Source organism: Phyllostomus discolor, chromosome 1 (genome assembly GCF_004126475.2).
Source record: "Phyllostomus discolor isolate MPI-MPIP mPhyDis1 chromosome 1, mPhyDis1.pri.v3, whole genome shotgun sequence".
Taxonomy (NCBI): domain Eukaryota; kingdom Metazoa; phylum Chordata; class Mammalia; order Chiroptera; family Phyllostomidae; genus Phyllostomus; species Phyllostomus discolor.
This window is the reverse complement of record NC_040903.2, coordinates 151,121,712-151,135,846: the sequence shown is the minus strand read 5'-3', so window position 1 is coordinate 151,135,846 and position 14,135 is coordinate 151,121,712. Positions and strand designations below refer to the sequence as shown.

Below are 14,135 nucleotides of genomic sequence, written 5' to 3'. Positions count from 1 at the left end.
ACTACGTTTCTCAGGGTGGTCCTATGGGAATGAGTATGGCACAGCCAAGTTACACTCCTCCCCAAATGACCCCACACCCTACTCAGTTAAGACATGGACCCCCAATGCATTCGTACTTGCCAAGTCATCCCCACCACCCAGCCATGATGATGCACGGAGGACCCCCTGCCCACCCTGGAATGACTATGTCAGCACAGAGTCCCACAATGTTAAATTCTGTAGATCCCAACGTCGGCGGACAGGTTATGGACATTCATGCCCAATAGTAAAAGCGAACTCAAGGAAAAAGGAAACACACGCAAAAACTATTTTAAGACTTTCTGAACTTTGACCAGATGTTGACACTTAATATGAAATTCCAGACAGCTGTGATTATTTTTTACTTTTGTCATTTTTCATCAAGCAACAGAGGACCAATGAGACAAGAACACAAATGTGAAATCATGGGCTCACTGAGACGATTCTGTCCATGCAAAGATCCTCTGGAAAAAGACTCCGAGAGTTATAACTACTGTAGTATAAACATAGGAACTAAGTTAAACTTGTACATTTCTGTTGATCACTCCGTTATGTTGCCTCAAATAGTTTTAGAAGAGAAAAATAAATATATCCTTGTTTTCCACACTATGTGTGTTGTTCCCAAAGAATGACTGTTTTGGTTCATCAGTGAATTCACTATCCAAGAGAGACTGTGGTATATTTTAAACCTGTTGGGCCAATGAGAAAAGAACCACGCTGGAGACCATGGTGAGCGTGTGGCTGAACCTCATCCCTCAGACTCCAGCTTCAAGAATGTGTTTTCATGCCCGGCCTTCGTTCCTCCATAAATGTGTCCTTTAGTTTCAAACAGATCTTTATAGTTTGTGCTTCATAAGCCAATTCTTCTTATTATTTTCGGGGGACTCTTCTTCAAAGAGCTTGCCAATGAAGATTTAAAGACAAAGCAGGAGCTTCTTCCAGGAGTTCTAAGCCTTGGCTGTGGACAAAACAATCTTAAGTTGGGCAGCTTTCCTCCACACAAAGAAGTTACTGGTCCTAGCACCGCAACTAGGGCTTCATCAGAAACTCAAAGCTTGGGGGATAAAAACGGAGCAAGAGAATACTGTAACAAACTTCGTACAGAGTTCGGTCTATTAATTGTTTCATGTTAGATATTCTATGTGTTTACCTCAATTGAAAAAAAGAAAAGAATGTTTTGCTAGTATCAGATCTGCTGTGGAATTGGTATTGTATGTCCATGAATTCTTCTTTTCTCAGCACGTGTTCCTCACTAGAAGAAAATGCTGTTACCTTTAAGCTTTGTCAAATTTACATTAAAATACTTGTATGAGGACTGTGACGTTATGTTAAAAAAAAGGTGTTAAGTCACAAAATGCGGTAATAAATATTTCATTTTTGATTTTTTGTTAGGCTTTTGTGTTTTTCATAGTTTTAAGGCAAAGTGGTAGAATGCCCACTACATATGGTGTTCAACGTGGGTGAGGGTTTTATCCCCGGAAGTTGAGTACATTTGAAACTTAACTTACCAACAATATTTAAGGTAACGATCGGTAACCTTTGTGTGTATATTAGGCCTGTAAATTCTCTCAACAGAAAACTTCTAAAGGTACGAAATTCTGTGTGTGTCTATGAGCCAGCTTGAAGGATCACCTTCAGTGTGTCCAACCTCCTTTTTAAATGCATGATGTTAAAAAAAATAGTTTCAGATAAAGCTTTTTATGTTCCTCTTCTGCCAGAAGAAGGGCTTTTTCAGGGTTAATTTTACATAATAAGAAGTAACTAGCGTCTGTGCTCAAATATAATTCATCTGCCTGTGTTTTTTCTCTGTCTTACTAAAATACTGTTGAATATGTAAATTAAAATTTACATATAGATGTTCATAGCTGAGTAAACAACTTCTATAGTTTGAAATCCTGAGTTGAAAAGATTACTTAATCATTGATCTTTAATATATGTTATATTATGATGTCTTTTTATTTCAGACGCCTCTGTGTGCAGGTATGCTAGTGTGATTTGGTGACTAAACTTAAATTTTTTTCTAAAACAGGCAACACAATGTTTTTTTTTCCAAAATCTCATGCAACATTCTTGGAAATCTGTGTCATTAGCTGGCAGATACCACAAAAACAATGCCTGCCGAAGTGTACACAGTGAAAAGAAGTGTAAGGCAGTTGCGTGCCCCCTCAATTTTTCCAATAAATACACTATCCTGGAATTTGGTAATACCTAAATTCTAAATCATAGGTTTAGAAGAGATAATATGGACTTTAGGCAGTTATGTAATGTCACCTTAACAGGGAAATAGTTCACTTTCTCAGAAGTCCAAGTCTGAATCTTATGTAGGGTTCTTCCACCTTCCCACTGCAGAAACATTAATAGAAGTTGTATACGAAGGAACAAGGAAATAAACTTACATTGTTTTGTGTTGTTTTTAGATAGGTAGAATTTCAATGAATATGTACTGCTGTTTAAACCTAGACATAACATTTCTGATGTAAACTAACTGATAATGGAGAAATTTGGTGCCACTTGCAAAAGAGGTAACTTCCCTCTCATTTTTGTTATTCCACTTCACGTGGAGTCTTTTTGAAAATTTTAAATATTTGTATACTTCTACTTTAAATGCTTTTAGGTAAATCTTGACACCTTCTCCATTATAAATGAACTCTAACATCAGCTGAACTTTTTGGGGAGAAGGGTAAAGTTTTTCTTCCTTTCCTTTCAGTAAAGTAAATGCCAAAGGATTTGCTTGCTAATTAGCTCATGTTTAGGAAGTATTTCGTGCAATTATTAATAAGCTGTTTCATTGAAGTTTAGATCTCAGAGCTCTCTACCCTTTTTTAATGAATAAAATGATCTCAGGTGTAGTGTCTTCAACAAAACCACATCCTATCATGCTAGCCCTTTCAAATATTTGGAGATGAATAATAATTTTAATAAGATTTGTTTGCGTTTTCTTGCCCCTCCCCACATATGTCAAAGCTGAGAGGTGGTAGAGTTGCCCAATTTGTATAATGCTTTTTTTATACTACCTCCGAAAGCACTTGCTCCTATCTCGGGTTTACTATTTAGTATAAAGAGTTCCGATTTGGGTATATTTAAGAAAGACTCAGCTGTCAAAAGCAAAGAAACTGGGAATGGTGTTTTGACAACCATATAGTGTTAAAGGCAATACTGTAGTCTGAATAAAATTGCTTATGTTCTCCAAAACAAGAGTAATATAAAAACACTTTTTATTTATATGGAAAAGCAAAGCAGAAATAAATTCCAAAGGTTTCCCTTTCTTTAAGAAATTCTGAGAGAACTGCAGTTGCCATCTGTTAAGGGTTTGGAATTGAGCAAGGAGCCACATTTTAAGGGAAAAGGAGAAAAAGACCAGGAAAGCCTGTGTCTCCCATCCACCCTGTCTTCCCCCTCACCACTCCCCATTCTCCCCAGCTCGCCCTGGTTAGATTGGCCCAGAAGAGTCCATCTGTATCCTCCTGGCCTCCTCGCCTCCTCCCGCCCTCGTGGGCCTGTTAACCCGGGGCAGATTTGGGAAGGGAAATGTGGCTAATATCTCTAGCAGCTGTCAGAGGAGGGACCTTCGTTCAAAGGAACGAGACAGGGATCCTCCACAAGTTCCCCATTAGTCTTGCAGCCCAGCAATTTGATAAGGAGCCTGGACCTCCACTGCAAGTTACCACTGTGTTAGAAAGGCCGGTGTCTGGGTGTCTGGATGTGTCCAGGGGCCCTTGTTTTGCAGCCACGGGGTCCCCGATGCCCACCGCCCAACGGGCAGCGTCGGCGAGGACGCGCGTCCTGGAGCCCAGGGAGGCAGGGGCGGGGGGGGGGGGGGGGCAGAGGCGCGCAGACTCTCTGCCTCCAGCCGGGCGCCCCGCCCTCACCTGGCCACCCTTTGGAGTGTGTGTGTTAGACACAGGTAGACAGACGTGCTTCAGACGGCTGCGGGTGGGAGAGCGGGGCCCCGAACAATTGCAGTCGCCGTCTCCGGGCGTCGCGCGCAGCCGTCGGGCCGGCGGGGAGGAAGCGGCGGCGCAGGGGACGCGCGGGTCTGATGGCAGAGGCCGGTGGGACTGTGATGAGAATGGAGACCGTCGGGGCCGTGTTTGAAGGGAGGTTTTAATATTAATAGTTTCGGTGTAGAGACAGAAGGGAGATTGCGTCTACGGCTCCTCGGGGCAGACTCTGGGTGACAGCGATGATGGATGATCCAGCAGAGCCCAGCGGCTCCTCCCCTCCAGCCCCAACAGTGTCAAAGCTACTTTAGTTGAAGCTTTAGAAATAAAATAAATAAACAGCATCCCCCCCCCCTTTACTCTTCATACACCTCCACCCGCACCCCCCGCTTTCCGACATCGATTTATGGATCATTATGAATCAATTACTGTTCTCAATACTTTCCCATTGGCTTAAATAAAACAGTCAAAAGATGAAAACGTGGGGTTCTGCGGGGATTGCCCCCCCCCAAACACAGAGGAACAATCGCAAACCCCATTATCTCATCGTCAGAGGCACAGGGCGAGGGGGTGACGAGAAAGGAAGGGGTCGCCCAGTAAACAACTGGGGGCGGGGGGGACGCTGGGAAGAGGGCCGGCGCCCAGCTGCTGTCTTTGTTCAGTTGGGTTCAGTTTGTTTGTTGCTTGTTGGGGTTTTGTTTTTAGTTTTTGTTTTCCGAGCGGGGGACCTGCGTGAGAATGAGTTGCCCACGGGTTTCGTGACCTGGTTGTGGGACTCCTTAGGAGAGACCCATGAGAACGCGTGTCCCCGCACACGGCAGACGGTGGTGGTGGCGAGTCGCACGTGGGAGAAGGTGTGGAGGAATGGGTCCCGTCTGGAGCGCGGGTTTGCACTTTGTTGTGAGCAAGTGTGCGAGGGGCTGCGGCTGGGAAGGGGGACCCTCCCTCCCGCAAAGCCCTCCTCGCTCCCCGGCCTCGGCTGTTTTTGTGGCTGGAGCTGGTTTGGGTCTGGGACCCGCCGCCCCCTCTCGTCCCCACCCCCACCGCGGCCGCCCCAGGCTTTTCTTCCCTCCCGGGCCCCTTCCGCGGCGGTGCTCGGGGTTCTCTAGGTGTTTCTATGACTACATTGTGTGTGTGGGAGGGTCAGATGTGGGGGTTGCCCGCGAGAGGGCCGTTCCTGGGCGATCATTTATCAATGTCACCCACATAATGATTCTCTCTGCAGCCTCCTATTGATGAGGATAATTACATTAGCTCAGAGTGACTGATCAATGAAAAACCACCACACAAAAACTTCTTTACTCCTCTATAATACCAAAAACCGATACAGAAATAACATAGAAAGCCTGATTTTTCTTTCCCTTCCCTATCCACCAATGGATTCTACCCCCCAACCCCAAAGGACGTGGGAGTAAAGTAAGAAAATAGACCCAGGTTTGTTTCCTTTCAAGGAGGATGCAATTTTGCCCGTGAATGCATTTTCTTAAATGTGTTGGCTTCATTCCTTCTTTGGTAAAGAATATCAACGGATTGGCTAATGTGAGTTGCTTTTACACTGGTCTGTGGTTTTCCTTTCTTTCTATTTCTTTCTTCCCCTTTGGGCATTTTTTCCCTGAAAATAAAAAAGGCAATTCTTTTATAAATAACTCGAAAGGGAAATTAATCTAGGTCCTCTCTCTCTTTTCTTTCCTTTATTTTCTTTATTATCTCTTTTTTTGGGTAAAGTGTTTGTCTAAGTCGGGTTATCTTTTGTCTTTATCACTTCATAAAGTAGCGCGATTAAAGATGTGATGTTGCATGGGTGTGAAGGGAGGATCCATAATATGGAGACATAATACGCTATATTCTCGCCTGCAAGTTCGCACCTAAATTACGTTTCCGCTTTTTCTAGACCTCAAAAATCAATATTTTCTCAATTAAAGAGAATTTTAATGCTTTACTTGCGAGTTGTTAAAGGCGCTGTAAATTTTATTGTACTGCTCCTTGGCTTCCTTGGCTTCGGAGTAGATGCAGGAGACCGGTTGGTTCTCATGGTCTTTTCCTCTCCTGGGAACATCAGTGTGTCAGATCAAATGCAAGCAACAAAGGTAAGGCGGGTTCCCAGAGGGATGGAGCCAAGGGTGGGGAGCCTGTCAGGCAGCCCTCCAGTGCCAGAGGCCATTGTCTTAAATATTTCACCTCTCTGTGTCCCACCTCCTCAAAGTGACAGAGTGTTCGTTTTACTCTAATATTTCTCCAAGAGGAGCAGTTCCACTCCCATGTACTTCGTGATAGTCAGAAAAGAAGCTGCATTTAGGGAGCCTTCTAAACTCTTCCCAGTGCCCCCCTTTTCTCTTTCCTTCTGTTATTTTGCCAAAATGTAGTTCTTAACTGGTTCTTTCACAAATTCTGCCATATTTTATGTGTTCTGGTCTCTATGTCAGAACTCACTCCCCACCCTCAAGAGCACTCACTGTTTACAGATGTTTTCTCCTTCCACACATTCCACGTAGTAAAAGTTCCTGCAGAGAATTAGCTGTGGTGTGTTAATAGCCAGATCTGCTACTGCTCTCTCCTGCAAATTTGAAGTCTGGTAAGGTGGAGAAGGGCACTGAACCAATATTGGAGAGCGTTCTCCAGGCCCCAAGAAACCCAAAGACTTGAGAATTCCAGGCCCAGGGACTTGGTGGGAAGCAAGGTAGTGAAACTTTCAAAATGTAAGGCAGAGAAGAGAATAAAGAAAATGAGGCTAGAGTAGAACCTAATAAGAGAAGAATAGAGCTAGGCAGGGAAAAAAAAAGAGCTTTGGGGGCCTTTTTGTAATTTAAAAAGAAATAATAATGAAGGGGAACTGAATATCTAAGACGTGCTGTTAATTTCTTCTTTTTTTATACCCAGTGTCTGTTTAAGAACAAGTCCTCAGAGATGCCAGGAAGGGCCTGAGTTTCCAAATGGAATACACACTCACAAAGTTCCTTTGCAGTTCCCTCTTCAGTTAATTTGCTGGGAATGAGAAGACCAGGGAAAGGGCTATGTGTGTGGTGTACCAAGGGCTTATGTAAGAGTCTGATGGGCAGGGGCACCTGTATATAATGAGGCCGCTGGAATAAGCTGAATAAGAGGAGGCACAGAGAAAAAGCCACACAACGCCACAATGCATTCCAAAGTAATTCTCACCTATCTGCCTTTCTCTTTCACTTCAGCCACACACTCTATCAAACATTACACATAGGTGGGGGAAATTTCTAGTTCATCGTCTTTTGTCTGTAGACCCACCGGATTGATCTCCCTTCCCTTAGAGCTCTGACATGTAAGCCTAGACCATGGCCTTTTTATCAAGTGAGTGGGGCTTTGTTAATGTATTTGTACTTTTCTGCTTTCAGTCTAACTAAGTTTCTCGCTTTGGAGGAAGGAGGGGTGCAAGAAAGGAGGGGGAGGGGAGCTTAACACAAAGACTTTAGTTCTCACCAAGCAGGTTTCAAAATAGGAACTTAATGGGAAGAAAAAGGAAAGAGTGCAAAAAATAAAGGGGGGTGGTGGTGAGAACTGTTTATCACAACAGGTTTTCTTGACTGGAAGAGAGGTAATTCTGTGAATATTTTTCCCTTTGGGGATTCTGTTTTCTTCATATTGAAACATTTTCAAATTTTAATCTTTTAGCAGACAAAACCTCAATATAAATATGACATGGGCCACTGGCAAAAAACACGAACTTAAACTCTGCTAAGGGGGGGGGGGCTGTGGGGAGGAGAGAGCCCTTTCTGATTAATAACTAGCAGGGTAATGTTGAGGGCTTTTTCTGCCCGATTGCCTTTTTGAATTAGAGCCGATTTCTTCACACTTCAATAGTGCCTGTCTCCTTTAAAATGACTGGCAGATTTGTTTCTCTTTTTTCTCTCCCTGAGACTTAATGATGTAAATTTTCTAATTAGTTAAATCATATTGCTTAAAGGCCTAATATTTGTCCTGTAAGAAATGATCATCCTGATTTGGACCTCTTGAAATATTCTGAGAAATAACACTTGGCTTTTAGGTTGAGAGATGAGAGAGGATGAAGCTCTATTACGGGAAGCCCTTTGGAGGAGAGAAAGTGCGGACTCCGGCAACATGTTAAATTAATAGTTGAAGTTGAGCCGGGCTCACACCCCAAGTCCGCTTTTATTTTTCAATCAGCAAAGATTTAATTGGCAGCCCTCAGGCCTGGAGATCTGATATTTTCTCATTAGTTTCTCATCACTAATCTTGAGTGTTAGATTGGCTTAAAGGTTGTCAACATTTGACCAATTTTATTTAAGGGAAAAAAAGTCACTATGTTATGGCTCCGGGATGTGAGATCTGCAAATAAATCCTGCTTGGATCAGCGGAACTAACAGGCGAAAAAAATGTTGACTATTCATCGTCGCGTTTAATAAGTTGCATTAATGTATATTTCAAGTCTAGGAAGAGAGATCATACTTGTGCTGCCTACATGCAGATGAAACGAGGTTGATGAGAAGGCGAAGGCGGGTGTACTGTAAGCAGGGTGGTTAGGTAAAGTGAGATGTAGGTATATTTCGAACGGAGGGTAAATAACCCAAGAGGAACGGCTGTTGAGGATTTAGGTCTTTTAGGAGCTACAATTCCCCCTCCTTTTGCAGCTGCGTGAAACTGCAAGCCTGTCTTGCAGCTCTGAGCGACTTGGCTGTCTTGTCCAGAGATAACATCAGAGCGCCCCCTGCTGGCCAGTAGAGCAGAATGTTGCGGGTCAGCGCCCCCCCACCCCCGCCCGCCGGGAAGCAAATCGTGCTTTTCTGTGCTCTCCACCCCCCACCCACAGACTCCTTCCACTGCCCCCACCTCCGTTCTGCAGCAAAACCGCACCGCAGGGGAATAGTACGTCAAGGCTGAACATTTAAATGAGTAAATGATAAAAATAATAATAAAATACGAAGGAACCCCCACTTTCACTTGGCCTCCGGGGAATAAACTATCAAATGATTACCAAAGGGACACATTTTCTTTTTTCTAAACCTCTTTATTCTTCTGAGTTTTTGCTGTGGGTTGTTTGTTTCTGCCGAACTGTAGCTTCTGAGTCCAAAGAAATGTTTTTAATAGATGCTGTAGAAGATTTTTTTAATGGGTATCTCATGGGGAAGGAGGCCAATATAAAACAATGTATTGCAGCCTCGCAAAATTCAACTCCCAGGGAACTGGCACTATTTCAGTAAAGTCCCCAGGAATCACTTTAGGAATTCAGACAGTTCCTTGTCTTGAATGACCCTTTCTTGCAAGGCAAAAAAATACCGGCTCCTGTACGATCTTGTTTATTTCACAATAAAGAACGTGTTTAAAAGTTGTCACAGTCCTATCTATCTACCTACCTACACACACAACATGTCCTTTCCCTGCGTGCCCTGTTCCCTCCCCAGTTCTTCTCAGTTTTGCTGGAAACGGAGAGGCTAGCTGGAGCGCTCCAAAATAACCCTCCAGTGTCTCCGACGCTTGATCTTTCACTGATGCTTCACGTCAAATGTAAGGTGTGAGACTGGTCCTACTTTAGAGTGTACGGGTTGTTTTCCAACTGTCTGGGTGCACAGATGCGTCTTCTCGGCTCCCCGGTGACTCTGCCCGGGACTTCTGACCACCCCGACTCGAGGGCGCCCAGGTGGCGAGAGCCGGGGCCATGCCCGGGCCGGGCACCCGCCGGCTCCACCGCCTGCCTCTGCTCATGGGCAAGGCGCTGCCACAGCAGCCCTGGCTCAGGACAGTCTTCTGACCGCAGCCAGACCCCCTGCAAAGCATGCAAATCTGCGGTGCGGAACTTTAGTTTGCGGGGACTTTGGGGGCTTTGATTTTTAAGGTGCGGGATTGCGGGACTTGGTGAAAACAGCCCTGAGAAACGAGGCGCGGGGGAAGGAACACCGGGCGGGGAGAACAGCAGGGGAAAGGTGGGTCTCTTGACAGTCCCTTTCTTGCCAGAGTACCGGGACGTACTAGTTTAAACATTCGTTCTCCTCCCTCGCTTCTTCCTAGAAACCCCCGCCCGCACGCGCGTCACGCCTTCTCCAGCCCTCCGCCTCGGGGACTCCAGGGCCCGGCCGCGGCCCGAGACTTCGGGGAACGGCGCTGCGGGGGCACCGAGGAGGCAGCCAGGTCTCCACGCTAGAGGGGTGATGCCTCAGTCAGGATGTGTCTGAAGAATTGCTGGGGCGATTGTGTCAACTGAGGTAAAGTTAAATATTTATACTCCAAGTTGTTGTCATTCTTTTTTTGGTCTGTTTTGAAGAAGTTCAGTGTATTCAAACTCAGTTTAAAATCCTGGTCTGGGGTGAAGCAGGATCCGCCGCCTGCCACTGGAGTTGATTTTCTGAAGGGTCTTCATTTAGCTCAGCAGTGGAGGGGAAGTTAGTTACCTGCAAACAGTAGTGGTGCATATATGTGTGTAAATACATGTGTGTGGTGTGTATAATATCTAAAAACGCATTACGCTGACATATCTATGATAAAGAAGAGGGGGCGAGTGTCCCGGTTGCAACTGCATCCCAAATAAAATTTCCAGTAAGATACTCTCACAGATGAAAATATGAAAATCTCATTTCATTTGTCTCAGTTCGACTTAATGAAATTTGGAGACGTCGACAGTCTGGTCAATGTTCTAAGTAAATTAATGCAAAGGTCCTTAGGAAGGGACTGAAACACCTCTTGCCATTAATCTTAAAGCACTTGAAGAGTATGATTAAAAGAATGGGATCACTAAGCATTATCATCTCAAATAGCTGTTAACTGTCTCCACCCCTTTATTGTGGCAACAAAATAAACTCTGCAGTAGGAATGATGTTTCTTCCTCTTTATCTTTGTTTTTGTTTTGCTTTAAGGGCAAAGAAGGGAAAACAGAAGCAAAGAAAACCACCTCAAAAGTCTCATGTTTGCTGTTGTTAAAAGGCTGTTTCTTCATTTCTGATTTCCTTATCTTTCACTACAAAGAAAAAACTCAAAAGATGTGTCTACACTGGATGAGAAAAAAACACTAACAATAACAGTGAAGGTGCATTTGTTTTATTTCTTTTCCCTGAAAAAAAAATTTTAATATCCACCAATTTAGTGAAGTCGAAAGCTGTGAACAGGTAAAAGAGGTTCCCTTGTCCGCGTCTATTTGCTGACTTTCATCACTTGCATTTGGTAGGCTTTTGTGTCAAACAGAAATTATGGAAAAGAGAAATAGGTATTTGCCAAGAAACGACGTTACACTTTCCAGCAGACTCCACCTGATTCTGCATTCGAGTGCTGGGAGGCGTGCGCGCGCGTGCCGTTTCCCCCTCAGAAACCCCAAAGCCTTCATTAGACGTGGACAAAGAGGGGTGAGAACCCTATTACTGAGCATTCTGAGAAAAATAGAAGCAGTGCCCCTCTGCTCCTAGCACCCTAGAAAGGACACCCCGAAAAAGGGCACACATCAGTGTATTTTCCTTAAGAGCCCTGAGTTGGGCAGACCTTTCAGAGAAATACACAGTAATTAACATGGGAAAAAGCAAAATGCTGAAACGAAGGACGGTGGCCAACAAAAAAATAAAATAAAGCATGCTAAAAATTATTCTTCAAACCCTGCAAATTTCCAGATGCCACAGAAAATCACTGCAAACGCGCTCCCTCCTAACTGAGCAGACAGCTCTCCAGCCGGGTGATGTTTCCACTCCCAAGTGGAGTGGGAGCTCCCACCTCCGCTGGAGCGGCAGGAGTTGTTACCCTGAGGCCATCGGGAGCGGAGGTAGGGGTGTCACCCTCCCCCCTCCCACCCCCCAACCCACGACTCCCACCTGTTCCCTTCTCCTCTAGCGGAGGCACCAGAGAAGCTGGGAGGATCAGCCCGGGGTCGGGGTACAGCGAGCTGAGGCTCCTACCAAACCAAGGAGGAAACCTAAATAAGCCCCCGGAGGCCGAAGATCCGGCCAAAGGAATGTAGATTCTGGGTCCGAGTTACATGCCACAGCCTGCCCAGTCCCGGGGCCAGGCTCCCTTGCCCTGGTGGACAAAAGGCTCTTAGACCAAGCGGGTCTAGGAGTGAGTGTAAAAGGCAATGGAGGGGGAGAGTTCCGCCCCGCCCCCCGCGCCCGTTGTGTGTCTGTGTGTGTGTGAAACACGTGCACTTGGAGCAGGCCTCTGGCCGCACGCGTCAGCTGGGGGAAGTTCACCCACGCGGCTTCCTGGGTCCTGAACCCACACTTTTCCCTCCCTATCCACCCCCCTCTGCTCCAGACACCCAACCCCTCCCCGAATCCTCGACCACGCCTGCACAGGTGTGGGGCCTTTGACTAGAAAGTGCCAGAAGAAAGATACCCTGGAGGAAAGGCGGAGCGGGCAGGGGGAGGGGGGTTTAGGGGCTGGGAAGAAAGATGGTACTTCCAGAACTCAGACATTCCTATCTTCCTGTAATTGTCATCACACTCAATCTTTCCACCAAGACCCACGTTATCCAGAAAGCAGAGATTGATTCGCGGGAAAATCGTGCTCACGGAAACGTCTGGGTTTGACGCGGGAGGGCTCTTGAGACCTGCGCAGGCTTTGCTTAGATTCAAAAGTATGATTTTAATTTTCTTAATGAAGGCGCTCTCTAGAGCTCAGCTGGTAATGGCTGTGCTGCGTTTAATAGACTTCTGTCGAACAGAAAAAGACGGATAACTATCGGTTTTAAGTAATCTGCTCTAATGCAATTATTTTCCGAGGTTCGAATGTCATTGTGTGGAGAGGACAGCGGTGAATTAGGGCCCCGGGGACCGGGACAAGGAGACGGCCTGAAATACCAGCCCAACTTGTTTTGTGAGGTTCACTTGGGTTTGGGGGTCGGGGTTGAAGGCTTCAGAGCCCTTTCTTGGTCTGCACTTGTGAAAACCTCTCCCTTGCTTCCCCCCTGTCTTCCTCTCCTCCTCTCTCCTCTTTTTCTTTCTTCCTCCTCCTCTCTCCATTTCTTTTCTCTCCCTGCTCTTCCCCTTTCTTCTCAGCTCTCCCAGATTTGATGTGAATTTCCTTTCCCTTTCCTATATTTTGCTTGTCTTTGTGTATTGCAGGAGAATCCATTACTTTAGTCCAAAGTATTTCTCCAAAACAGAGAGAAGTAGGCTCTTGGGATGTGTCAACCAACTCACCTTTTGAATCCAATAAAATTGGGAGATTTAAGATAACTGATGGCATTGTGTATACACACATAGTCAATGCACCAGGAGGATTATTTCTGTCTAAATACAGAGCCAATCCAGGTCACTGTCCAAAACCAGCCCCAATATTAGCTCTGACACCAATTGTCATTACTGGTAGTTTTTATCTGAAATTATCAGAACTCTTCTTAGCTCTCTGCTTCCCTTTGCCTGGGAAACACAATCTCAGGCAAACATGATTTTTAAAAAATAAAAACACGATTGATAATTTCCCTTCTGTCAGCAAACAAACCAAATCCGTACAAGGAAGGGCTTGCATCCCACCTAGAAGAAGGATTTGAAAACAGGCAGGCAGGCAAGGCAGGGCTGCAGGCCACAGAGCTGAGCCCCGGGTGAGAGCAGGGCACCCCGAAGCCCAGCTCTCCAGCCTGAACCTCTGCCCACGGCCATTCCCAGCCTCACTTTCCCTGCTCTCCTCTCTCTCCGAATTCTTGGGACTGACGCACAGACAGGGGTTCAGTAAACCCTGAGTTACAGGTTTCTGTTCCAGACCCTGGACATGCAGAAAGGGTAGCTGGATCTGGTGTGTTTCTGACTTCAATTCGACAGACCTACTCAGCCTCCAGTTCTCAGCCTTGTACACCCTTTCTTTCCCTCTCTCCCTCTCTCCCTCTCCCCATCTCCCTCCCTCTGTCCTTCTTTCTCACACACAACCACGTGCATAGAGCGCATCCGCAAAGCTCTGGACTATCTCCCCTTCCCTGACTCAGTCCTACACCCCCTCTCGTCTCTCTCTGCAGCGTCTCACGTCTTGAGAAAATAAAAAGAACATTAAAAACAAAACAAAAACCTTTGGCAAACCCCCTCAGGTCCCCTTGGCTGGGGAAAAGCACAGCTTGGGGTGCAGCCGGGAGCGAGTCTCCTTGCTGCTCTGGGACCTGCGGACACCCCTCTTGAAGGGTGAGGCTGGGTGAGGGCGGAAGCGGGGGGCGCTTTCCACCTTCCTCTCCCCGTGCTGCTGGAAATAAAGTCGGGACAAGAGCCAGTCCTCGGACCCCAAAGACTCCCA

At 45.9% G+C, this 14,135-nt stretch overlaps 1 protein-coding gene and 2 long non-coding RNA genes across 6 annotated transcripts in view; 2 read left to right on the top strand and 1 right to left on the bottom strand.

The window, feature by feature from the left end:
• MEIS2 (Meis homeobox 2) overlaps nucleotides 1–1,404 on the top strand; it is a 198,307-nt gene extending 196,903 nt beyond the window's left edge. Inside the window, 1 exon segment of the mRNA XM_028505416.2 lies at nucleotides 1–1,404. This exon segment is cut by the window's left edge and continues 21 nt beyond it. Within this exon segment, the coding sequence (XP_028361217.1) occupies nucleotides 1–266 (266 nt within the window). The 3' untranslated portion in view covers nucleotides 267–1,404.
• Nucleotides 1,405–5,410: 4,006 nt separating this feature from the next.
• Nucleotides 5,411–11,505, top strand: LOC118501814. 4 transcript variants are annotated; one of them, XR_004904474.1, is made up of 5 exons: nucleotides 5,411–5,498; nucleotides 5,916–6,046; nucleotides 8,576–9,454; nucleotides 9,951–10,144; nucleotides 10,793–11,505. It is a non-coding gene; the product is annotated as an uncharacterized LOC118501814 (long non-coding RNA). The 4 variants fall into 4 exon arrangements; XR_004904470.1 differs by having other exon boundaries at nucleotides 8,576–9,730; XR_004904469.1 differs by having other exon boundaries at nucleotides 8,576–9,865.
• LOC118501817 lies at nucleotides 5,449–7,687 on the bottom strand. The gene is made up of 2 exons (XR_004904479.1): nucleotides 6,413–7,687; nucleotides 5,449–5,571 (listed from the first exon to the last, which is right to left on the bottom strand). It is a non-coding gene; the product is annotated as an uncharacterized LOC118501817 (long non-coding RNA).
• Nucleotides 11,506–14,135: the final 2,630 nt, after the last annotated feature.